General features: G+C 42.3%; 1 protein-coding gene across 4 annotated transcripts in view; it reads right to left on the bottom strand.

Annotated features, from left to right (window-relative positions):
- The window catches only part of ATXN7 (ataxin 7), a 320,951-nt gene that overhangs the window by 48,228 nt on the left and 247,076 nt on the right, over positions 1 to 25,647 (bottom strand). For all 4 annotated transcript variants that reach the window (XM_063940909.1, XM_063940908.1, XM_063940911.1 and 1 more), the window contains 5 exons: positions 16,916 to 17,162; positions 15,394 to 15,659; positions 7,533 to 7,615; positions 6,794 to 7,059; positions 960 to 1,158 (listed from right to left, as the gene is read on the bottom strand). In XM_063940909.1, the coding sequence (XP_063796979.1) occupies positions 960 to 1,158; positions 6,794 to 7,059; positions 7,533 to 7,615; positions 15,394 to 15,659; positions 16,916 to 17,162 (1,061 nt within the window). The remainder of the gene's footprint in view (positions 1 to 959; positions 1,159 to 6,793; positions 7,060 to 7,532; positions 7,616 to 15,393; positions 15,660 to 16,915; positions 17,163 to 25,647) is intronic.

The raw sequence follows: 25,647 nt of genomic DNA, 5'->3' as shown, positions 1-25,647 counted from the left end.
GGGTCCTGCGGTCGATCCCTCTGGAGCTAATGGTGTCCAGTAGCCTAAGAAGCCCAAGCTAGCTGCAAGCAGGTAGGTTCGCTTCTTCTCCCCTTAGTCCCTCGTTGCAGTGAGCCTGTTGCCAGCAGGTCTCACTGTAAAATAAAAAACCTAACATATACTTTCTTTCTAGGAGCTCAGGAGAGCCCCTAGTGTGCATCCAGCTCGGCCGGGCACAGAAATCTAACTGAGGTCTGGAGGAGGGGCATAGAGGGAGGAGCCAGTGCACACCAGATAGTACCAAATCTTTCTTATAGAGTGCCCAGTCTCCTGCGGAGCCCGTCTATTCCCCATGGTCCTTACGGAGTCCCCAGCATCCACTAGGACATCAGAGAAATATATATATTTAGATATATATATATATAGATATAGAGATATATATATGAAGATATATAGATATATACACACACACACACACACACACACACACACACACACAAGTAAAATGTCTTGGAAGCCGGTATTTCCTTCTATTGATGGAAGTAGGGGCATCTCTAGTCCCAAGATTTGTGCAATACATGGCATCTTTTGTCATTTGTCTTGATGTTCAGGAAAACTTAATGGGAAAGTATGTGCACAGCCAAACATTGTGAGATCTCACCCCTGTTCTAGACCAGGGAAATAATGGCTGACTTGTAGTTACTGTAAACATGTTCTAGCTATGCCTTGTGTTCATCGTCACCATTATAGTGGCAATGTGAAATATGCATAATAAATCCAGTTCCAACTCCACAATTTATAATACCTGCTCTGTTTTAGTTCAGGGATCAGTATATTGCAGTGAATTCAGACCAAAAAAAAAAATAGTTACAATTTAGGATTTGGCCAATTCCTGAAACACATGCACAATTCAATATGTCCCAAAAGAATTACTCCCCTGCAGTACTGTCCTTGGGAATTTGCTTTGGAATAAAACTTACAGCTGCTGGTCGAGGGTGATGGTCTGAATAATGACAGTCCAGTTTTTCAGCGGGTTCCTCCTTTTCATCCCCTTCTCCCTCATCGCTAGACAAGCGGGAGGTCGGCTCAGCCGCAGGAACTACTGGTTGAGGAGATTCGTGCACTGACGGCGAACCATTTGGAACGTTACCACTGTGCTGCGCTGGGTAACCTGATGGCCTGGAGAACCCCAAAAATAAAACAGGAAATGAATAAGAAAGAGTATGGATTGCTTTACGGGTCAGCAAGAAGTACACAAGTGTGCTCAATACTACATATATGAGCAAGACCAGGCTCATTCCCATTATCTAAAATTCTGATTGCAAACTCTTAAGGGCCCCATACACTAGAACGATCTCATGTCGGAGATGATCGCAGGCGATACCCCCGGCACCCTCCCGGGGGGCAGGATCGGCCAAGATACATCAGATGCTGTCCATTTGCATACGATATATCTTGGCGATCCTGGGCGATCCCAAGCCATGCCCCCAGATCGGACCAGATTGAATGTGTAGCACATTCAATCTGGAGGATCCCATCTGATGCTCACGGGAATGCGCATCGGATTGGATCGGTTCAGGAACACCTCTAAAATACCCGATTTCAGCCGATATATCGTGCCGAATGCCCCGAATTGGACTGAAATCTGGCATTATCGCTCTAGTGTATGGGGCCCTTTAGAACGGTTCTCTCCTTCAGTTTATATTGTCATATGTTGCGGATTACATTTCACTGACAATTTCACATTCATGTTACGGATATCCTGACATAACGACATTGAGCGCAAACATAGGTTTTCAGGAAATTATTCCCCCAGCCCCCCCCCTCCCCCTGCCTTCCCCTTCCTCCCCTCAAAAAAAAATAAAAATGAAATTTGTGGCCTCAATACAGAAAAAAAAAAGAAAAAAGTTAACTTAAGTACATGCACAGATCATGATACTTCAGTAAATGTTCAATAAAATATTTAATTATAACTCAATATGACCATTGAGCTTTAGAAGTGTTATAATTCAATGGGGCATCATTTGACTCTGCTATATTTGGAAACCACAGGGGACTTTATTAAATATGATATATAGGTGTTATCCTTTTCCTGGAGTCCATAGGGGTCACAGGAGAGGCTTATGGTGAGGGAGTGAGCAGGCACCAAAGGGTTAACTTTTTTGTTCGTCGCATGCTCGGCCTCCCTTTCCCCTATACCCTGCCAGTTTTGCTAGCAAGCACAAGGCAGGAGCGGAAAAGGAGGAGAAAGGAAGACCAACACATATGCAGAGACAAACACACAAAATAACAGGCCACATACTCACTGGTATAAGAAAGTATTCCGCAAGTCAGGTGCATCAGGGAGGACGTCCTGCCCCCCACATGGACTCCAGGAAAAGGATATATTCAGGTAAGACTTAAATGCCATTTTCCTTTTTGCCCACTAGGGGGCAAAGGAGAGGCTTATGCTGGGGCGTCCTAATGCTGTCCCTTCATGGACGGGGATGCTCCTGGACCACGTTGAAGACATTACACCCAAGGGTTGCAATCCGGTATCCAGAATGGGAGGCCTAAAGTCCAGCCTGACTCAGGCAGCCACTACGCAAGGGAGTGAGGAAACTCTCAGGAGATTACAATGGTCTGCACCCAGATATGCAGGTAGAAACAGTTTCACTGGCGGAGAACTTGTAGCTGCAGAGGACGGGAATGAAACTGAGCATGCTCCACCACATCGAACATGGCCACCATCGACCCCAGTATCTTCATACATGCATGGACGGAGACTCGACAATGATGTAACAAGGACCTGATCCTGGAATGCACGGTCAAAACCTTGTCCTGCGGCAGAGATACTCATTGAATGCGGGAGTCCAAGAACGACCCAAAGTGCAGAATTTCCTGCGAATGCAATAAAGACAATTTTTACTAATTTATCTTCCAGCCTTGAGATTGTAGAAGATAAACTGTCACTCGAATGTGGTCCTGCAATCTGTCCGGAGTCTGGGACAATAGTAGGAGATCATCCAAACAGGGCAAAATCCGGACTCCACTGCGACACAGGTGCACAGTCATGACCACCATAATCTTGGTAGACACCCGATGTACTGTAGACAAACCAAATAGTAGCGCCTGAAATGGGAAGTGATCCTCCCGAATGGCAAAGCGTAGGAAATGTTGCTGGTTGAGTCAGATGGGAATGTGAAGGTATGCATCCTGAATGTCCAGAGATGCCATAAAATCCCCTGGTTCCAAAGTTAGAACAATGGATTGGATGGACTCCATGCGAAACCTGGAAATTCAAAGATACTTTAATAGTTTCTTGAGGTTGAGAATAAGACTGTAGGAATCATCCAGCTTCTGGACCAGGAAGAGGCTTGTATAAAAACTTTGATCCCTATGAGTCTGGGGGACAGGGTTGAAGACGTTGGAGGCCAGAAGAGACTGCACTGAGTACCAAAGAGCTGTTGCTTTTGTTGCATCCTGCGGAAGTCCTTTACAGAAGTATCATTGAGGAGGGCATCTCCGGAACGTCAGTGTGTATCCCTAAGAGATTACACCTCTAACTCATGCATCCATCATGGTGTCGAACCACCTCAGCGCAAATGACAGAAGTCGGCCTCCAACTCTGGGGTCCCCCAGGAGGAGGCATGTCCCGTCAGACTGTGGGCTTCTCAGGCTACTTGGTAGCTCGGCGACTGGTAGCCCAGGGTTGCTTAGTTAAGGGCTTAGAGCCTCTGGAGGGAGGCTGATATTTATAGGTCCCCTGACTTGTGGACGAAAGGAGCAAAAGGCAGTTTTGGCTCAAGGAGCCTTCTTGGAGTTGGCGTCTGAGCGCCAGGAGTGCAGCCAAAAGGTCTGCCTAGCCGCAATTGTGGAAACCGACACCTTGGATGTCAGAACTCCCGTACCTATGTCCGTTTCAACAAGGTAGGTACTCACCTTCTGGATATTCAAGACATGTGCGAGCAACTGTTTCCTTCTGTTGCCTTCAGCTAGTCCTTGTTCCAGTTTCTCTGCCCAATCACCAATGGCCTTAGCTAGCCAGGCCGACGCAAAGGCTGGACGAGTGATGGCTCCCGCATGAGAATAAGCCGATTTGAGTACATTTTCTACTTTTCTATCTGGGGGAACCTTGAGGGAATAAGTATCCGAGATAGGTAAGACCTAGGACCTAATAAAGCACGCCACGTACGCATCCACTGGAGGAGGAGATTCCCACTTGGTCCTTTCTTTAGGAGGTAGAGGATAAAAGGAAGCCATCCTCTTGGGTATCTGTAAACGTGTGATTGGTTGAGTCCAGGCCACCTCCAGAAGATCCTCCAGTTGAGCAGATACGGAACACAGAGTGAACTCCTTCTGACGCTTAAAAAGTGGAGCCTTCTCCCGAGGAGACAGGTCAGTATCTTCAATCTGCAACTCCGTTCTAACTGCTCTGACTAGTGCCTCTACATCAGTCAGGGACATGGTTCCTCAGGAACTGAAGAAGCAGACTCCTGGTCTGAAAGAGTATGGGTCATTAGGTCGACAAGACTCAGGTCGAGAGTCATTAGGTCGACATGCACTAGGTCAACATGGAAAAGGGGCGCCGTGAGTTTTTTTTGAAAACTTTTTTTGGTGTTGTTTTCTTCGTAAAGTGGCGGGGAACCCCAATTAGTGCACCGTGTCCCCTCGCATGGCTCGGTTCGATCGCCATGCTTCGGGTAAGGTGCCTCGCTAAGCTCGGCACAGGTTACCGTTCCCATTTGTAGTCCATGTGGATCGTAAAGTATGAAAATGTAAAAAAAAGTTTTTTCAAAATTTGAAAAATTCATGTCGACCTAATGACTGTCGACCTAGTCTCCCAAGCCATGTACTAATTGCGCAAAGGACTGCATCCACGGTGGCTCAGCAGAGAAAGATTTTGTAGCTGTGCCAGTCCTGCACCGGCTACAGGTGTGCAAGGTGCTGAAGCAGGTGGAGGAGTAGACAGCCAGTTTATCAACTGTGAAACTACCTGGATCAATGTAGAAACCGAAACAGGTTCCTGCGGGACCTGTCGCTGCGGAGCCATGAAGCAGCGAATGCACATGCCACCGTTGTCAGGATCCTGGAGAGAGAGAATGGTAACACAGACTCTACATGTACGAGGCACTGGTTCAGTAACCTCCTTGTCAGCTCTGACCTTGGGAGGCATGTCTCCAATAAAAATTTCACACACTGAGACAAAAGCAGTGAAAAAATTCTGGAGTGCAAGCTGACCCAAACTGTAACAAGTGTGACAGCTAGAGAGAAAATATTAATGAGTGCTACACTATATTAATATTTGATAATGCACAGCGAACAGGCTGTTCCTATACAGTGAGTGGAAATAGGACCAAACACATATGCAGTCACACAGAAGCTATCAAAGCACAAGAAACTGGGGGCAATAATACTTATCAGTCCAGTCTGAAAAACAAGCAGGAGTGTAGCTAAGGACCGGGCTACTAGGAGCAAAGTACAGGGGAGAATATCCCGAGACTCCCTCTCTGTGTAAAGCCGGAACAGCAATGGGCTTAAAATGGCTGCCAAGTGTCCTTAAAGGAGGAGAGAGGGAGGAGTAAGCCTGAGGCATGCATCTAGCCAATGGCTTCCAGCAAGCCCCAGGGGTTGGGGAGGGGCTACAGACTTTGCCTACCTCCCCCTCAGGTGTCATCAACTCCAGGCACCTGATCGTTTCTGCCAGTGGCCCACGCCCGGGTGGCCTAGAGGTGGAGCGCAGTGCTCTGTGCCCCCACTGTGTCCCAATCCCTACAGCGTGGAGGTCACCTTAACTTCCCAGCATCTGGATGCAGGGCTTCCCCGAGGTGTGTACGCCTTGTATGGGTCCTTCGCGGCAGAAGTCACCGGCACAGACGCCAGTGCTGCCGGCGCCGCAATCAACGGGTGTTGGAGTGGCAGTATGGGAGTTCAATGGATGCCTATACCAGTGCCCAAATCGTGAAAAATAAGATAAAAATCAGACCCGGGGAGTAGCATCCCCCTTGAAGTGGTGCCCTCTGCTGCCAGCACCAAAGTACAAACTGACGGGCCCGAGCCGTAATATAGGGGGAAGGGAGGCCGAGCTCCCTTTCTGCTGCAAAAAGTTAAACCTTTTGGTGCCTGCTCACTCCCTCACCACTTATAACACAGAATAAGCCTTGCCTGTGGCCCCTAGTGGACGAAAAGAAAAAACATTTTGTACCACCTGTAGGTCTACTGCAGTGATTCGCAACCTCAGTCCTCAAGGCACACTAACAGTCCAGGTTTTAGTGATATCCATGCTTGAGCACAGATGGTTAAATCAAAATAACTGAGGTACTAATTAAGTGACTTGTGCTCAAGTATGGCTAATCTTTAAAATATAAACTATTAATTGAGTGCCTTGAGGACCGAGGTTAGGAACCCCTGATCTACTGTGTAGCGAATAAATACACCTGTGATCCAGCTAGATGATCCGGAATGCATGCGCTCTTATTGTTCCATTAGGACTGGGTCTTTGGTCCAGCACACTGCACATACTTTTAGCTGCAAAATCATTTAAACATTTCTTGTAGATGCATAAACAACAAGAGTCGCTATATTAGGTGACTTTCGGTGAAAGGAAGCCCCCCTTCCCCAATGGTTTACATTTCTTGTAGATATAAAACATCTTTTGAGATTAAAATATTAGGTTAGGACGATGAAGTGTGTTGGCTACCAGAACAGCTGGACCAATTTAGAAATGTATCTGCATATTGTTCACTGGATGCTGCCATATTTCTTGGAGTGACATACACAGCCAAATCATTGACATGACATTTTTTTTTTAACTTGGCATGCACAAGAACAGTACCTTGGAAGACTGGGGTTGTGAGGCTTGGCCTTGCTAGGTACTGAAGGCTTCACTTCGGGGGCAGAAAGTCCATGAGAATTTTGGTGTGATTCCTGGGAAGATTTTGAAGGTGAGGGATGCGGTTCCCTGAGCGCAGGTATCTGTTGCTGCTGTTCAGCGTGACGGAGCAATTCTTTTTCCCTGGTTTTGTTTTTGTGCTCGGCTAACAACACATCAAAACCTTTCTTGCGCCCTTGTACTGCTCTCCTGTAGCCTAAGGAATGTGTCTGGAGAAAAAAAAACACATTACAGTCAAACACAACTCTCTTCTGCTTTGCCACTATGGGAGGTATACACCTCATAGTCAAAAAGATCAAACTTCAAAGCTGCACTACCATCAAGGATAACAACTTTCCTTAGGAGATGCCTTCACCTAGACAGACCACTAGGCCTACAATGCTTCCAAGGCTCCGACGTTTCGTTACCACCAAAAGCTCCTTCTTAACCCAGATGGTAAAGTAAATAGACATTTAATACACACGTGTAGCCTAATGATCTCAGGCGTACAGATTTAATTTTGCAGTCTGCAGTACACGTCATGAGTTTTTTAATTATCTCTTTCATTGTAAAACTATGCTGCATTATGGTCAGTTCCAAACGTGCAGCAATAAGAATGACCACACATGGATCCCTCCGTCAAATATAAAACGTGCTAGTTAGAGGGTTTCTGGCCGCCTGGGTTGCGTGGCTAAAGACTTACCTTGCATGTCAGAGATCTAGTGCAGGGCTTCTTAGTCTCAACATCGAGAACTCCACAGTGTATATCAGGGTCAAACTCTCGATCTGTAAAATGTGATTAGAAGACAAAATGTGAAAAGAAAAGCCGCAGGCAGGCATCTGGAGACTAAAGCCTGTGTTTGAGGTACAACTGATGAAAATGTGAATCTAAAATACTTTTATATTAGACGTGAACTCCAAGAACCCCCCAACACAGTAAAAACAAAAAACTATACACTGAATAGTAATAGCTTAGTGAGCGACACCGTTCCATTTTCAGCGATGAAATGACATTTATCATTCATATTACATATCATTCACATATTAACCAGTTCTGAATGAAGATGGCAGCTTCCCCTGTTACTTTCAACAGGATGGGGCTCCACCACACTACGGAGCAGTTGTTCGTCAGTGGTTAGATGGTCAATTTCCTGGTCATTTGATTCGCCGACATGGTTCTATGGAATGGCCACCCAGATCACCTGACCTCACACCACCTGACTTTTATCTGTGTGGTCATTTAAAGCAACTCGTGTATGCGGAGAAAATAAGAAACAGACATAGGGGTATATTCAATTGAAGTCGAAAACTGCAGTCTGTGGAAAAGATGGCAGTTTTCGACTTTTTAAGGTCGAAGCCTGATTCGACCTACTCAATATTTTGCTAAATTTGTCGACAAGTCGATAAATTCGACTTGTCGAAAAGCACGTGGATCGGCCGAATAGCACCCGATCCATGTGCTTGTGTCGAAAACAGGGCCAAATCCGACAGGTTTTGGCCCCCTTTTCGACCATCTCAGTCCGACATCAAAATGATGTCGGACTAGGATGCGGACCCAGAGGAGGCAAGAGGGGGGGGGGGGGGGCGAGCCACAGGGAGACGGGGGGACAGCCGGCGGGCTTACAGGGAGATTAACGGTATAGTAGCGCTGCAGCTGTATTATGTCACTCACCCGCCCTCACGGCAGCTTCCACCCGGCTCCAGCACGCTGCTGGAGCCGGGTGGAAGCTGCCGTGAGGTCGGGCAGCTGTCCCCCGCTGGTCTCCCCGCGGCTCGCCTCCCCTTCTCCTCTGCTGTGTCCCATCTAAATTCGACTTCAAAAAGTCGAATTAAGATGGAATTGAATAGGGGTTGTCTGATCCATTCCGACAAACACATGTCGGAATGGATACGACTTTAATTGAATATACCCCATAATCTCCAGCAACGCATTTAAGAAGCGTTTGCCAGCATTTCTTCGGGAAATCCTTCTGCGACTGCATGACGATTGGATCCAGCGCCTTTGAATTTGTGTTGATCAAGAGGGACAACATGTTGAACACATTAAATGACTGTCCTTTATGGAGAACAGTTCAGCCTGTAATTCCAATTAAAAAAGTATTCTAACTTTTGAACCATAACTGCTATTTCAAATCTGTTTACAGTAATACTCTTTTCAGCAAATGTTGATGTTGTTTGACATGTTACACGACCTCACTTTCCATTCGAAAAAAACTGACTTAGATTCAAGATGGCCGATTTCAAGATGGCACCCATGTTCGGTACATACCCTAAAAGATAGCCCACCTCACCCATACCTTACTGGAGTATTCAGTTTTCCCATTTCCTGCACAGTTTTTGATATAAAAAGGTGTACTGCGACTTTTGAATCACCCTGTATATAAATACACATATACAGTACATATATCTATACATAAGCACACTACATACTGCTATATATTTAACATAACATAAAAGATCATAACATTTTGATATAGATCTTTGCAATTTGCTGAATTGCAAACTATTTGCTACTGTATTTATCACCAGTCAGTGAAATACAAATATAGAATTTTTTTATTTAACAAAAAAACAAAACACCTTAAATAAATAAATAATAGACTACTGCTTCAGATCTCTTTCCGGCACTGTTAAGATTCTGAAACTTTAATCTGTGCATGAGGAAAGAGATCTATTTAAAAAAACTTCCTTTCTGGATGGTACAGTGGATTGTAAATACTGCAAGGAAGCATGGGAAAAATGCAGTGCAATTCTCTCTGGCTGGTGGAAACCTCCATCTCAAACATCGTATCAGAACATCCCATAAATGCTCAATTGGGTTTTGACTAGTGATGAGCGGATTCGGTTTTACTCGGTTCTCAAAACGGCACCTTATTGGCTCACGTATGTCATGTGTTTTGGATAGCCAATAAGAAAAATCCGGATAAACCCGAACTGGCGTTAATTCTGGCGTTAAATCCGAACCCGCTCATCACTAGTTTTGACCCGGTGGCTGAGAATAATCTTATATGAGATAATATCAGTGTCCTGCTCAAACCACTGGGAGCTCTGTGGATGAGGGCGTTATAACTCAGGACGACACCCTCCCGGTCAGGGAATAAGTGCTGTAACACTGGAAGCACTAGCATATAGTAACTGAACCCAAGCGAGGAAAATGTGCACCACAAGCTTACAAAACCAACCATACCTTCACTATTGAACACAAGCATTTAGTGCTGAGACATGTCTATGTTAACAACCCTTCTAACCATTTATGTTTCATCTGACCGTATCACCGTCCTTCAAAGATTCCTTGTCCAATGCCTGTGCGCCCTGCCGCACAGAAATTGCCAACATGCATTGAAAAGTGTGACCAGCAGCGTAGGCACGATAACCATACTGCGGAATCCTGCTCTATAGTCCTCGTTTGACCCTTTTTGGTTAAAAATCTGCGGGCGTTTCCTCTGCAGTTATTCATTTATCCATACACTATTATGTATTGATATAACACTGCAGGAGCGGTTGCTTTCCCTAACTGATGCTCCTCTCAGGTGGCCACCCCTTCTCCACAGAGCTTTAGGCCAACATCCCCTTAGGCTTAGACACTGTTGCTTGTGTATGGATGGCTACACATCTAGCCGAAGGATTGGCAACTTGACCGATCTATCGATTGGTAAGGTGTATGCAAAAACAATCTTGTGCATACACATTTACCAATCTGCCACCATTTGAATATGCCCGCCCACTTGTGACATCATATTCAATGCCCGCTGCAGCTGACCTATCACGCAGTCAGTGGGTCGGTCATACACACAGCCAGGTGTATGGCTATATCTGTGTGATGTAAAATGCATCGGCCCGGCTGCTGGGCCCACCTGATACTCAGTGAATTACGTTGTTCACAGACATATGGGGTGATCTGCTAGCGATATAGCATTCGTTGATAGAATAGATATTTTATTAGATATGTGCGGTTCGGTTCTCCACAATTCCTAATCCACCCAATTTTGTGGATCCAAACCGAACCAAAACCTGTTCCGGATCCTCCAAGGAGATCCAACCCAAACAGAGTGCCAGTTCGAATCTTCCCGCAGTTTGGAATGTGTATTTAAGATCTGAATTTTCGGGTTTTGGATAGCAAATTTTATATATATATATATTTTTTAGCTCTTTTTATCAGTACTTAATTTTTGAATACACCGTTGGCGCCCCCACTTTAAGAGAATTATATAAAAGTCTTAATGGACAGTTCAAAAAATCCTGTATTTTGCTTGGATAATTCTTTTTTTTCCTCTTCTTTTTTCTATTTTCTAGATGACCATTCTTCTCCCACAACTAGTTCAGAATTTTTCCTTATATAAAGGTATTCGTCATAAAGAGAAGAAAAAGTACATATAGTGTAGTAGTTCAAAACAAATGATGGTTTATTAATTAAAATTCATACGATACTTGTATCCAATAAAAGTGACAAATTCACTATACAGTAAAATTGGAACCATGTAGTCATTAAACCCTGTGATAAGGGGGGAGGGGTGGTTGTGATGAGTAAGGATTACTATATAAAAGAAATCCAACGACAACTGGAAGATGGCACAACATATAAGAAACTTAAAACTGATCCTACCAATCGTATTAAAATAGAATTTCAAAAGTTCATAAATAAACACCTAGATAATGGAGCAATTACCAAACAGGAATTCGAATTTCTCCAAACGGAGCATCCAAAAACCCCTAGTATCTATATCTTACCTAAAGTCCATAAAGATCCTTTAGCTCCCCCGGGTAGACCCATCATAGCTGGGATTGGAAGCCTCACAAGCAACTTATCTGAAATGATAGATTGCTTCTTACAACCCTTAGTTATTAAAAATAAATCCTATATCAAGGATACTATGGATATTATCAACAAATTAGAGAATATTAAGGTAAAGGACTCCACGATCCTAACAACTGCAGATGTGACATCACTCTACACAGCCATAGAACATGATAAAGGTATAGAGGCTATAGATTGGTTCTTAAACCAATCAAATACACCAATCAAGACAAGAAACTTCATCATAGAAGGAATCACCTTTATTCTTAAAAATAATTACTTCTTTTTTGAAGGTAATTATTACCTCCAGCTAGTGGGAACTGCTATGGGGACCAAGTTCGCGCCCAGTTACGCTAACCTCTTCATGGCACATTGGGAAAATACCCATGTATGGGGTAATGCGACTGAGGCGTCGAACTTGGTCCTATGGAAGAGATTCATCGACGACATCATATTCCTGTGGGAAGGCTCGGAAGAAACCCTCATATCTTTCTGTAATGAATTGAATATGACCAGTGCTGGTATTAATTTGACTTTCAATAAAAGTCAAGAAGAAATTAACTTCTTAGACTTAACTATCTACAAAGTAGAAAATAGCCTTTTTACGAAAGGATACATCAAACCAACAGATTCCCAACAGTATATTAGCAAACAAAGCCAGCATCATCCAAATTGGACAAAAGGAATTCCAAAGAGCCAACTGATAAGAATAAAAAGGAACTGTAATGATCCAGCAGAATGTAAAAAACAAAGTGAGGCCATGCTCAGCAACTTTAGGTCACAAGGATATACAGAACAAGAACTGAAAAAGGCATATGAAGAAGTCACAAATATAAATAGAAGTGACTTGTTACGTAAAACTAAAACAAACAACAATAAAAATGACGACTTCAATGTCGCCTTTATTACAACATTTGGAGCAGACCACAAGAAAATTGAATCCATTATAAAAACTCATTGGTGTGTCCTTAAAAAGGACCCAATATTAAAAAATATAATCCCTGATGTCCCTAAATTCATCTATAGAAAATCGCAGAATCTAAGAAATAAGTTAGTAAAGAGCTCGTTACCAATTCAACAAAACAATCCAATAAGATCGGAGGGTTTTTACCGTTGTGGCAGTTGCATGATGTGTAAGACAGTCAAAGCAAAAAAATCAAAAATCTCAAGTTTTGAAGTAAATAACAAAGAATATAAAATCACGAACTTTATAACCTGTCACACCAATAACGTGATCTACCTCATTGAATGTGAATGTGGGCTATTTTATGTAGGCCGGACATCCCGTGCACTAAAAACACGCATGGGCGAGCATGTGAGAAACATTACAAAAGGATTAGAATCACATAATTTATCAAATCATTTTAAGCTTAAACATCAGTGTAAAGTTAATGCCATTAAACAGTTTATAGGGATTCAAAATGTAAAAATTAACTGGAAAGATAGGGACTCGGAGAGCTTGTTAGCAAAAGCAGAAATGAAATGGATTTTTAATCTAAAAACCATTACCCCTGAGGGACTAAACAAAGAATTTGAAGTAAAGTGGTTCCTTTAAATCATTTCATGTATATATTTATCCACTAGTTTTATTTATTTAATTTTTATATATATGTTTATGCATACATATTATGTATCATGATAGATAATTTCATTGGGGAACATGAAGTTGCCCCCTTTTCTCGCTGGAACGCAGGGAAGTGTAATCTAACCCGACCGCACCGTTCCCGGAAGTGCGTGTGTGTTCTCGGCGGTGGAACGCACGGTTACGCTCGGCGGTGGAACGCATCAACTTCCGGTTATGGCCGGAAATGATCGGCCGTGGATGGAACGCAGAGCGTTCTTAGAAAAAATCCTACTACATGGGAGGATCCGCCTTCTCAGGATCAGTATTATTGTTGTGCCTGGCCGCTTCAACCCCGGAAGTTGCGTGCGTATCCCGGCAGTGGAACGCACGGCACTTCCGGTTATATCCGTGAATGGAACGCATTAGCGTTTCCAACTAAATCCTGCTGAAAAACACCTATGTGCTCATTGGTATTAAAAAATTATATGTATATGTGTGTATAGTGACGTACAAAATAGCCCTGAATTGGCTTCTATAGAGAGAATATACGGCCGAAAATGACATCATACAGGAAGTAGTTAACATCCAACACTATTGATCTGTTTATTAATTTCTCTTACTGTATATCATTTTATAACATAAACATCATATTTTCAGCATTATAAAAATCAACAAATGAAGGAATATGTTAGGATAATGATTTTATGAATTTTAGAAAAGTAACCAACAGGAAGTATGTTTCCACTTCCGGGTCAAATGTAGTATAAAAAGAGGATGTGTGCAGGTATGGATCATTCTGCCCTGAGGAAGAGTTAGATACAACTCGAAACGCGTTGGCGGCACTACATGATCCATTTACCTGCATCTAAAGCACCAGAAGAACCCTACCAGGTCCTGCGGCCGGTGTTGTGCATGAGGGGAGGAGGAAGGAATTCCGGAACCTTCCAATTTTGCTCTTCTCATTGCTCCATGCTGGGAGCCTGACACGGTACGGTTCCAATTTTACTGTATAGTGAATTTGTCACTTTTATTGGATACAAGTATCGTATGAATTTTAATTAATAAACCATCATTTGTTTTGAACTACTACACTATATGTACTTTTTCTTCTCTTTATGACGAATACCTTTATATAAGGAAAAATTCTGAACTAGTTGTGGGAGAAGAATGGTCATCTAGAAAATAGAAAAAAGAAGAGGAAAAAAAAGAATTATCCAAGCAAAATACAGGATTTTTTGAACTGTCCATTAAGACTTTTATATAATTCTCTTAAAGTGGGGGCGCCAACGGTGTATTCAAAAATTAAGTGTTGTTTATTAGTCTTTTTCGTGTGATTGGGAGTCACCAGAATACACCCAGGCAGCAACCATTTCACATTAAGCGCTATTCTCTGTTCCATCTATATTTTGCCTTCTTTTTATCAGTGATTATAGCTCAATTATACATTTTTTGTATTCATCTTAAACTGAAATCTGAACCAAAACACTTGAGGGCGGTTTTGTCAAAACCAAAACACGATGATAAGTTAGAACCAATATACAGGGGGTCCACACAAATCTCTAATTTTTATGTACATAGTGATGTTTAAGGGGCAGACTAGATGGGCCAAGTGGTTCTTATCTGCCGTCAAATTCTATGTTTCTACGATATGCGCACCTGTGCGGAAGCCCTTGCCGTCAGTGTACTTGGTGTGTCTTGTTTACCCAGGTTAACAACTATGTTTTAGGTGTCACCTGCAGATTTAGCCAAAATATTAATCGTTGGAGCGAAACAACCCCCCACCCCCATGTTTTGTTTTTTATTTAGTGTCACTAGATTAATCAAAATACACAACTCCCCTTATAAAACTAACATGAAAGGGCCGATACTTACCTTATATAATGCAACAGGCTGAAACGTAAGTTAATTAGAAAGGAAAGTCTGAGAAATTCTTCTTCTTTATTTTCTAAGGAAAATGTTGACTAATAGTCGGAAATGGGATCCATTCCCAGAAATGAATTGTGCAACTGAGGGGGAGGGAGGAGAGAGTTTGGGAGTAGTGCCCACACCAGACCACACAGCTGGCGGTCAGTGACTAAATGACCCAGCATCATTTTACACAAGACTTTGTTAATCTTCTTAAAGCTGCCAAATTACTTGATATAAAAATAGACAACCGGTAAACCCAATACAAGACCTGTGTAATAAATAAAAGACCATAATTACCTGACAATCTCTTGTGTAAATATTTCCTACAGTGTGTATCGTCCGGCTTCTTTTCCACATTCGGAGGAGTTGAGAGAATTCCTTTACCATTTGGTATCTGTCCAGGGGAAGGCAAAGGTGGCTTTGGTATTGATTGCCAATTAAGGCCAGTCTTTACTGAGGAGCTGACAGAAGAGGAACAGGTAGACCCAGCAGCAGATTTTATTAACACGCCATCCATCTTTGGGATTGTATGCATCTTCTCCACTTTAACAGAGGGCGTCATTCTAGTTATGAGAATATGCAGAAATAGTCACTGAACCGTCAACAGTGTTTTGTTTTTTATTTTATTTTTATTGAATTTACTAATCATTACAGGAAATTAAATACCATTGGAAGTAACATATATTGCTCGTCAAATAATATATTTTACACCAATTCTAAAAATGAAAACTAAAATAGCTGTCCTTTCGGATTCAGTATGATATGCCAGCTGACGGCGGTTAGAATACAGATGGCGGCATCTCAGTAGTGTCAATCCTGACGGGGGGTGGAGGTAAGACTCTCCCCCCTCACCAACCATCCTTTTCCGCAGCCTAACTCTTCCCCCGGTGGTGCCTAAACCTAACTACCCCCCCACTTACCCCAGGTGGCACCTAAACCTACCCACCTCTAACCTGCCCGCTATACTTACCGTTGGGATGCCGTCTGTCTGTCTCCTGATGGCTGTTGGGATTCATGCGTTGGCGTTCCGACTGCCAGGATCCCACCAGCCAGCATCTCAACCGCATTCCATCCTTTCATATAAAACATTAATTTCCACTGTAGATGGGATACCTGAACTTGTTCATGTAATGTCCTACAAAACATTGCATATACTATAGCAATGTTATTTCACATTGTTCTTTCTTCAAACCACCAACCTAATTCACATCTCCCAACATTTCAAATTCCTAAATCGGAACCTTAGGAGTGTGTTCATATTACAATGAGTGTTGCCAAGTTCCAGTGTCATGCCCAGGGCATCAGAAGAGCTGGGCTGTCCAGAACCCCCTTCCTTAAAAACTACTTAACTGACGATTTTTCCCTTCAAAAGCGTTAATAACATAGTTTTTTAAAATGTACATTATTTAATAAAGCTGAAAAAGTATTTTTTAAAATATTTAAACATTATATTATGTACATCTGCAGAACAGATCTCCTCGTCAAAAACGGGGAAGACAGGGTGGGACAGCGCACTCGCATGAGATCTGACCATGCCAGTAAAGTGGTTAAGCACACCCTTGAATTGCCATTTATACTGAAGTCTGCGTAAATGTACCTTCCGACTTCCCACCTGGCAAACAGGCTGACTCACTTAAACAGTCACCTCAATCCAGGATCAGCCTGCTTTTGTCAGAGGCATTATTGACACAAAAGTGCACATTTATCAATTCCACTATATACGTAAAATCACTGCACTGCCAAAACTTATTCTAGTATCTTGTTTTGACCTGTATTGCAGGTTGGCAGCATAAAGATGGAACACGCATTTGGAACTTACATTTTGTCTTGGTTTGCTTTGCTGTGCTGTACAGGATGCATCGACCTGTTTCCACCTATCTGTAGCTTATCTTTGGGAGATTTTATCAGCTTGGAGTTGGAGGAGGCACTACCGCTTGCACCGCTGAACGTGCGAGTGCTGCCGCCGGCCGCTTTGCTTTTTGCTGAAGGCAGGGAGGAGTAGAGGGAATACACAGACGAAGTGGGAGGTGTTAGAGGGGGCTTGCCGCAGGAACCATGTCTTCTTTCTAAAATAAAGGGAAATGTCACCAAGATAACCCGCAATAATTAGCCGCACTGTAAACAAACTGTTCTAGGGAACAGAGGAGAAAAATACGGTATAAAACTCCTTGACTTACTGAGTCATATTTATGCAACACAAGATGGATGTTTGGAAATGTAAGGGCAGAGGAACAGACAATCATTCCATGGGGCTCACGTTACATTTCATGTTTAAATGCACCACACACAAAAGTGTGTGAAATTCAACATTTTAAAATATGACAATACATATATGGGGTAGGTGGGATGTTGTATACAAGGTCGACCTAGTGTCTAGGTTGACCACAAAAGGTCAACACAAAAAGGTAGACACGTTTTTCCGTTAATTTTGATGTAATTTTCGCCATATTAGCATGTGAAGCCCCATTAAGTGTACCCCTTCGCTCGCCATGCTTCGTGCAAGGTGGCTCACTATGGTAAAGTATGAAAAAGTAGAAAAAGGTTTTTATTTTTTTTATTTTTTAAATGTCAATGTTGACTATATGATGTCGCCCTATATACTGGTCGGTATCCGTTTGATAGATAGACAGTCAATAGACAGACACCATATGTTAGACAGACATTAGGTCGACAGGGTCAAAAGGTCGACATGAAAAAGGTAGACAGTACAAAAGGTCGACAGGTCAAATGGTCGACATGAAAATGGTCGCCATAAAAAAGATAGACAATTTTTTTTTTTAATGTAACACGTTTTTGGACTATTTCATACTTTCTCTATCCATGTCGGCATAGAGTTGGTTATAAACCTTGTGGCGAGCGCAGTGAGCCACCGTGCCCGAAGCGTGGCGAGCCCCGCGAGGGTATGCCTTTCTACAATTGGGGGTCCCAGGTGACAAAACTATCCACACAAACCACAAAAATGCAAAAAAACATGGTGTCTACCCTTTTCATGTCGACCTTTTGACCCTGTCGACCTAATGTCTGTCTAACATATGGTGTCTATCTATTGACTGTCTAACTAGACACTATCTATCTTTTATACCGGAACCACACTGGTCACCTGATAACTGTCACCCTATCATCCGGATCACGGGCTGATAATTGATGCTCAGAAGCAGAAAACAAACAAACCACGTACTCTCTTAAGGCCCATACAGACGGGACGATGTGGGAGAGATGTGTGCTGAGCGAACCGCTCCGCACACATCTCTCCCGTCGCTCAGCACAGAGCGATCTGTGCTGTGCGTGCGGGGGGAGCTGCTCATTTCACCCAGCAGGTGAAGTGAGCGACCCGCTAGATTGGCCTGCATGCAGGCCAATCTAGCAGCAGCGATATCGATGCGTGGGGCTGCGCATCGCTATCGCTGTATGGGGTACACACGGAGCGATAATGCTTAAATTCTAAGCAATCTAGTCAGATTGCTTAGAATATCGCTCCGTGAGTACCCCCCTTTAGTAGTTACATGTTACTGTTTATGCGCGTGACTCATGTTACAACAGAATGGACATAAGAACGGAGGGGATGTATATATTTAAACCTGCTCTCATCCTAATTATTTTTACAATAAGATTGTTATACTGAACACTCTTAATACCCTTAACTTATGATTGACACACAAACAAAAAACTAAATGTTAATCAAACTATACTTAAAATCAATTTTAACGTGAGTCACATGTTACATTCGAATGTGACTCACGTTACATTTCTGTCCCTAGACAAATCACTCAAACGTGTAGAATCCACGTAAATGAATCCATGTAGGCCTATTTATCGTCCTGATTAACGGTGAGGATGTATAAAATATTTCATCCTGTGACGATGGCCACATAAAATACGTTTGTAAAATAGGTGGAATTTAGCCGTTTTTGCATCAACTTCAATATATGTCCAATGTTTACACACACGGGAAATTGATACATGATAAATACATCGATTTACAATTATCACACAATATACTACGATCTTTTAGCAGCATAAATATACTAAAATGTTTATTTGTATTTATTAACAGTTTCTTATATAGCGCAGCAAATTCCGTCGTGCTATATAAGAAACAGTATAACAAATATACTAAAATGTTAGCGGTTATGTGAAATTAAATATTCTTTTATAATGTCCTTCATCCACGTCTGATGCTGTGATTCTGATTGGCTGCAGATCTGACCTGGAAACAGTCTCCGGCTGCAATTGAGAAGTGCGATATCTAGCTCCGCCCCCTTCCAAACTAGATTATACAGACTTGCATAAAGAAAATGTAATATGATCGGTAACACTAAGCAAGTACACCTATAATTACTAACGGTAGTCATGGCTTAGGCCACAGCATATGATTCATTTATGGATGAGTGAAATTTGCAGCATGCTTGTGGTAGAAATTAGAACAAGGAGTATATATCTAGTACACAACTATCATCCAACTATACCCTACTGTAGTTCTATTTACAAGTGTCTCTGCCAATACATTCGTGTGTTTATTGATACAAGTCATTGACTTGTGGGGTTTATTAAAATGTTTTAGACATATAGCAGCAGGTAGTGAGCAATTTAGGAATTTGTTTCAAGCTAAACAGCCATTAAAAAAAGATTAAGTAGCGCCTAAAACGATTCCCATTTAAGCTACTCAAGTTAAACTTGTACGTTATACAGAAAACTTGTGTCACAACGTTGCGGTACTGTAATGCAGCAAATAGTATATTGTAACTGGATGTGTAGAGAATCTTGTTTCTGCAATACATAATAATCCCTTTCCAAACGGTGACAAAAGACCAATGATTTCATAGGGAGACAAATCCATTATGCTAGACAGGACCTTGATGACACAGAATGTAGGTTTCAGAAAGGCATAGGCGCGAGCAAGTACTGTAGACTGGAATGAATCTGCCTGCAGTAAAAATGCATCTTCCGCTCGATAGGTTCGAAAACCAGACATTCAATCAACCAACATAAGAAAAAAAAAAAAATCCACAAACACGCAGGAGCCTTAAACAAGCCAGATGTCAAGTTCATAAAATCTACAGATTGCAAACTCCATGTAAGCCTCTTTATCTATCTGTCTGTTAAAACCCACTCGTGCTTTATTAGTGTGTTTGTTCCTTTCTATAAAGCGCTGTGGAGTATGTTTGGGCTAGCTAAGTAAATGTTTTCCTATAAATGGGACAGACTGTACACAATACGGTCATAACTGTAACACAACTAGATTTGCACAAGTGAAACAAATCAAACAGTAAGACACTAATTTGCATAATGTTCTCATTTGCATACAGCCGTAAGATCAACCCATCTAAGAAACACAAATCGTACTTCCTCATGTAGATACAGTTACAGAGCCAATGGCCTTAGCAACCGCATGTGTTGACAGCAGAAGGTAAAATAATACATGTAGCAACGGCTTGATTCTATGAAGCACATAATAAACTATATAGCTTTATGCAAGCAAGTGTGAATATCATGTTGTGTCCATTTTGGCCCAAGTATAGATACGCCAAAAATACCAAGGGGCTGACCCACTCGAAAGGTGAACGTCTACCTGTGATATCACTCGGAATCACACTACTCTTTACAAGGGCACTGGTTTATGACTGTACAAATTAAGTCATTTATTTGCATAATCACATCACATAAATGAGCTATGCATTTCAACTAACCAATGGCTGAGATTCTGCTTTGGAACAGAATTCTGTTGCCTTATATTCATTTTTTTTAAAGAAAAACCACCATACACGGATTTTATTCCCATGTTAGCTGCTGTAAAATACCTGTACAAATGCTATTTATGTGAAGTCATTTAATATGGAAGCAGCAGGAATATGAATTCTGTGACAAAGTTTCAGCACTCCAGGGGTAAAACATGCGACTTCCCCAAAATAATAGAGAGCCAACACAATGTAATGTAACCGCAGGGTGATTTGTTAAGAGAGACAAGTGGTCAAAACGGAGATTTCTGGCTGGGATAACGAACAAACATAGCGAACCAGCCGGTGTAGATTTACCAGCTAACGGCAGGAAAAATAATAATCATTATCTGATGAGGGATGACTTTGGCATGAAACCCTTAGCTCCATTTTGGCCCCTAGCCCTTGGGTAGTATTAAAAAAAGGACAGTACTTCGTGCCAATATGATCGGGTCTTATTTATGAACACTGTACTAATAAATAAAAATACAATCTAATAGTATCCATGCACTAAAGGACTTAAAAGTTCAAACTTACAGCAATAGGAAGTATAAAAAGTAAATAAAAATGTACAATTCACAAAAATGTGGATAACTCAACATTTGACTAGTGTAAAAAATGTATTACTAAACTGTAACAAATAAACAGTAACAGGAGAGGATTTAGGGGCGGTATTTATCAAAGCTTGGAGAGAGATAAAATTGTGAAAGTACCAACCAATCAGGTCCTGTAATTTTTCAAGCACTGCCCGTAAAACGTAAAGGCAGAAGCGGATTGCCTAGTACTTTATCTCTCTCAATTTTATCTCGCTCCAAGCTTTGATAAAGACCCCATTTAATGCCAGTCAGGAAAGGCCTTAATATTTGTAAGAAAAACAAAGTGCAACGGACTATGCCGGCACTATATAAGTAAACATTAATAATAATAATAATAATAATAATAAGCTTCTATCATTACTGATTACGGTTCTCTTATTTATAAAGCACCGACGACTATTTTCTAACTTACTATTGTAAACAAAGATCTGCTCTGGCCAACAATTCAAAACCAGCATTTGTCTTAAACCTCGGCACTTCCTGCAAGCATCAGCGTTGGTCGGTGTTAATAACAAACAGAAGTCTGCATCTGCTTTTGAAGTTTGGCCAAGCCACTCAAATGACATTTCAGAAAGTCTTATGTGGCCCGCTTGCATGCGGTTAATCCCTCATTGCGAGATTATCCACTTTGATCAACTGTGTTCTGGGCAGATGACTAACACGGTGCAAGTGGAAAAGAAAGAGCGCAAAAGAGAGAAAGAAAAGAAAACAGATGACAGAGAATGTGAAAGAATGTGACATGAGAGAGAGATAAAGAGACACATGTATATACATTTTCCCTGCATTTCCGTGTTGTGTTAGAGAAGAGCCATACCCACCTTCTGCAAACTCCATGCAGAGCTGGGCTTGCAGCCAATTTCAACCGTGAGTTTAAAAGAGAGGAAAAAAACAAACACGTTTCCACCCTCCCCACAGAGCCCAGTATGTGACGAATCCTCCCAGAAGCTCCCATTCACGGATTTGTCAGTGTTCGGCTGCACGTTCTGATCCTGACAAGTGATACCTCGCTGTCATGAATCTGGGTCTGCCCACACACTTCTGCACAGGCTCCATGTTTGTGCTTATGTAACATTTGCCAGTATTGTAAAGTGAAAAATCAGTCGCACAGGTCCTGGCAGATAAAGAAGAAAAAAAAGGAGGGGAGGGTTGAGGGAGGAGATGAAAACGAAAACAAGGGGGTGTGACTTTTTGTCATGCTGAAAGCTACAGTGCTGTTATCTTTCAAAACCAAGCAAGTGGCTTGCTAGAGTGAGTACACGGCTCACTGGATGATCAAAGTGTATTTATTTAATCTCTATTCTTTTTCTGCAATACAGCCGGGAAGCTGTGGCAATCTTTACCAAGGATTAGTCTTTCGCGATAAAGTGAACAATTAAAAGGATACAAGTAAAATCATGTCACCCTATGATCATTTTAACACAGTTAAAGTACCGCTAGTAGCTACAATAGAAGTGATGCAATACATAGTGTCCCAACAATAAAAAGATATAATAATTAATTTACAATGCCCTGGCATATGTTATTTACTAACATGCTAATTCTGTATTTTCACGACAGTAACCAATAGGGAATTATTTTTATCTGCCTGGTCCAATTCAGACAGTAAGAGCCAATATCTAATTGGGTTGTGGATCCTTTAAGTTACACTTGCACCTTTGAGCAAAGGTTGGTAAATAAAATATGAGAATATCAGCTTTATTGGCAGCTGGTGTCCTTGTTATCCAGTTCCCTGGCAGCTGGGCCCAGAGAGATTCCTCGCAGTGTAACAAACGGGATTAGCACTGGCCACTTTTGCAGCAATCTTCCTGGCAATAATTAGCAAATTGGTATTTTATTGCCACGTGTGCGGTCTCAAAAACTGAGGCGATTGGTAGTGCGTGGAGCCAGTATACACTCTTTACAAAGTTCCTCCTCTGGACTACGAAATCACCATAGGCCTTCAGAATTGCTTGGGAAATCCCTGAAGCATTTTTATCATTCAGGATTAGGGAATATGCCTCAATATCCTTTGCCTCTTACATTTATGTCCCTAATTTCATACCTCCATGACCATCCCATCAACTCTCTTACTAAGCCTGGCAGCTGTCCTCCCATGCAGGTCCTTTCCCACCTCTAAGTCCAACCAGCACACTCGAGAGTTTCCAGAACAACCAGCTTCCTGAACTGTGCTGGAGTCCCTGCAACCTACTCGGACTTGACATTCGTACCTTGCGGATAAAGGACCCATCTCCCTGCCGTATCCTGGGAACCTATACCCAAGGCGTGACCACTATAGTCCCCAGTAGAGTTTATCATGTTCTTCCCTGGACCACTGTAGGTTCTCTGAAAAACTGTAGATACTTGGTGTCTCAAGAGACAACCAACCATACATGTTCCAGAGTTTCGGAGTCCAGAAACCAAGCAATGTTGCTCCAGGGATCAAGATGGTCTCCACATCATCCAGCGCAGAATCCTGTTATCATCAGGAGTGTCACCTGCGACCTACCCTCTACTAATCCTCCAGAAGCTGCTTTCTCCAGCCGACAGCACTTGGAGCAGTATCCAGCAACTACAATTGATGCTCATGTACAATGGACATTTTCACAGCTGCTGGCACCCGATAATCAGAGTGTGTTTCAGTATCAGGACCTGCTTGGTAGCAGCTTGCTTGCAGCCTATCATTTGTTCCACTGCCTATCTGGTCTGTTAAATCTCATCTACTGTACTCAAGCTTCTTCCTCATCCGGGCACTCAGATTTTGTCCCACAATCTAATTTGATGCGATTAGTTAGATCAGAAAATCTGGTCATGAGCAAGTGTCAGAGATCAGCCAACAAGGTAGTACGGTGTGGTCCGATGCTGACGGGGGCACTCTACAATCTAATTATTCAGCCAAATACCGGAATGACCAGATGTCGATATCAAGACAGCAACACGTGTTCAACCATTACTGATGTGGTCATGATCTTACTATTTCACTCAAAGTTATTGTCATGTGTCCCCACTTTGAACCTTGGGAGGCTCACTATAGATCACGTCCAACAGGATAACAGAGAGGAAGTACTGTCAGATCATTATCTTGCCTATCTTTAGATCTGGAAGTTTCCTGAAACTAATACACACCTTCTAATTACTGACAAACTCACTAGCTGCTCTAACAACCGAGGGAAAATTATCGCAATTAAGCACCAAATTCAAATAAAAGTACTTATAATTGAGAAAGGAATAAAAAAATTTTTTCTTCAATTGTCCATACGAAGTCTTCGCTGACTGCAGTCTAAAGATTATTATTCAGGGGAACATTCTCTCCAATATTCATGGGCTCAAAAAGGAAGACTTAAAGTGTTTGTTTAGAACCATTAGTTCATTTCGGAATTGATGTTGCTAAAGGGATATATACACGAATCCAACGAAACATTTGAAAATATATCTTTAGATTAAAGGAAAATTACAAAAATTGTAACATCCATTTTTTTTTTTTTTAAAGAAAAATAAAACCTGCCCTGTTTCGGGGCTATGTAGACTCTAGAGATGGATCGGGCTTTCAGTAACAAACTGGTTCACCCCTTATGGAACAGCTATGTAGCTTAAGGTCACATGTGACAGAGATGCTGCATCTGATGACGCCGGAGGACAGAATAGCAGATATTAAGTAACTGTATGGAATATAACTGCTTCCTACAACAAAATAAGGAAACACAATTAACTCTGCTCTGCTCCAAGAGCACCCATCAGAGGAAGACAGCTTCCCAGGACGGCAGAGGTAGGTAATGTAAGCGCAGAATTCAGTATCTAGGATACAGCACTGATTATATATTCCACATTAGCTGGATGAATACAGCAACGAAGCACACATCCAAAACAGCAGAGATTGCATGTACAGATATGTCCTAACACATCTTTGCTGCAGTCACGCGTGGGAATCTTCTAGCACTGGGTGTCTTTATTGCCAACAATACATATTAGGGGGCCATTCAGACCTGCCGCTAATGCAGCTCACGGCGCAGCAGCCACATGGCGGGTGCGCGGACTTACCCATTGCGGTCTCATCCCAGATGAATGCAACCGCAATGTGTAGTTACGGCGTTGCAGCGTTGCCTGTGTTTTCAGGGTGGCTGCGTGATGTCACACGCAGCTGTTCAGATAACAAACAAAAAAATGGCCACTGACCGCTTTACTGCGGACACATTGGGAGGCGGCCTCACACATGCTGAGCGCCCCCCAGCATGTGCAAATATGAACGGAGATCTGGCTGCTTATGC

The sequence above is a fragment of the Pseudophryne corroboree genome, chromosome 9 (assembly GCF_028390025.1).
Source record: "Pseudophryne corroboree isolate aPseCor3 chromosome 9, aPseCor3.hap2, whole genome shotgun sequence".
Classification (NCBI taxonomy): domain Eukaryota; kingdom Metazoa; phylum Chordata; class Amphibia; order Anura; family Myobatrachidae; genus Pseudophryne; species Pseudophryne corroboree.
This window is presented reverse-complemented; position numbering and strand designations above follow the sequence as displayed.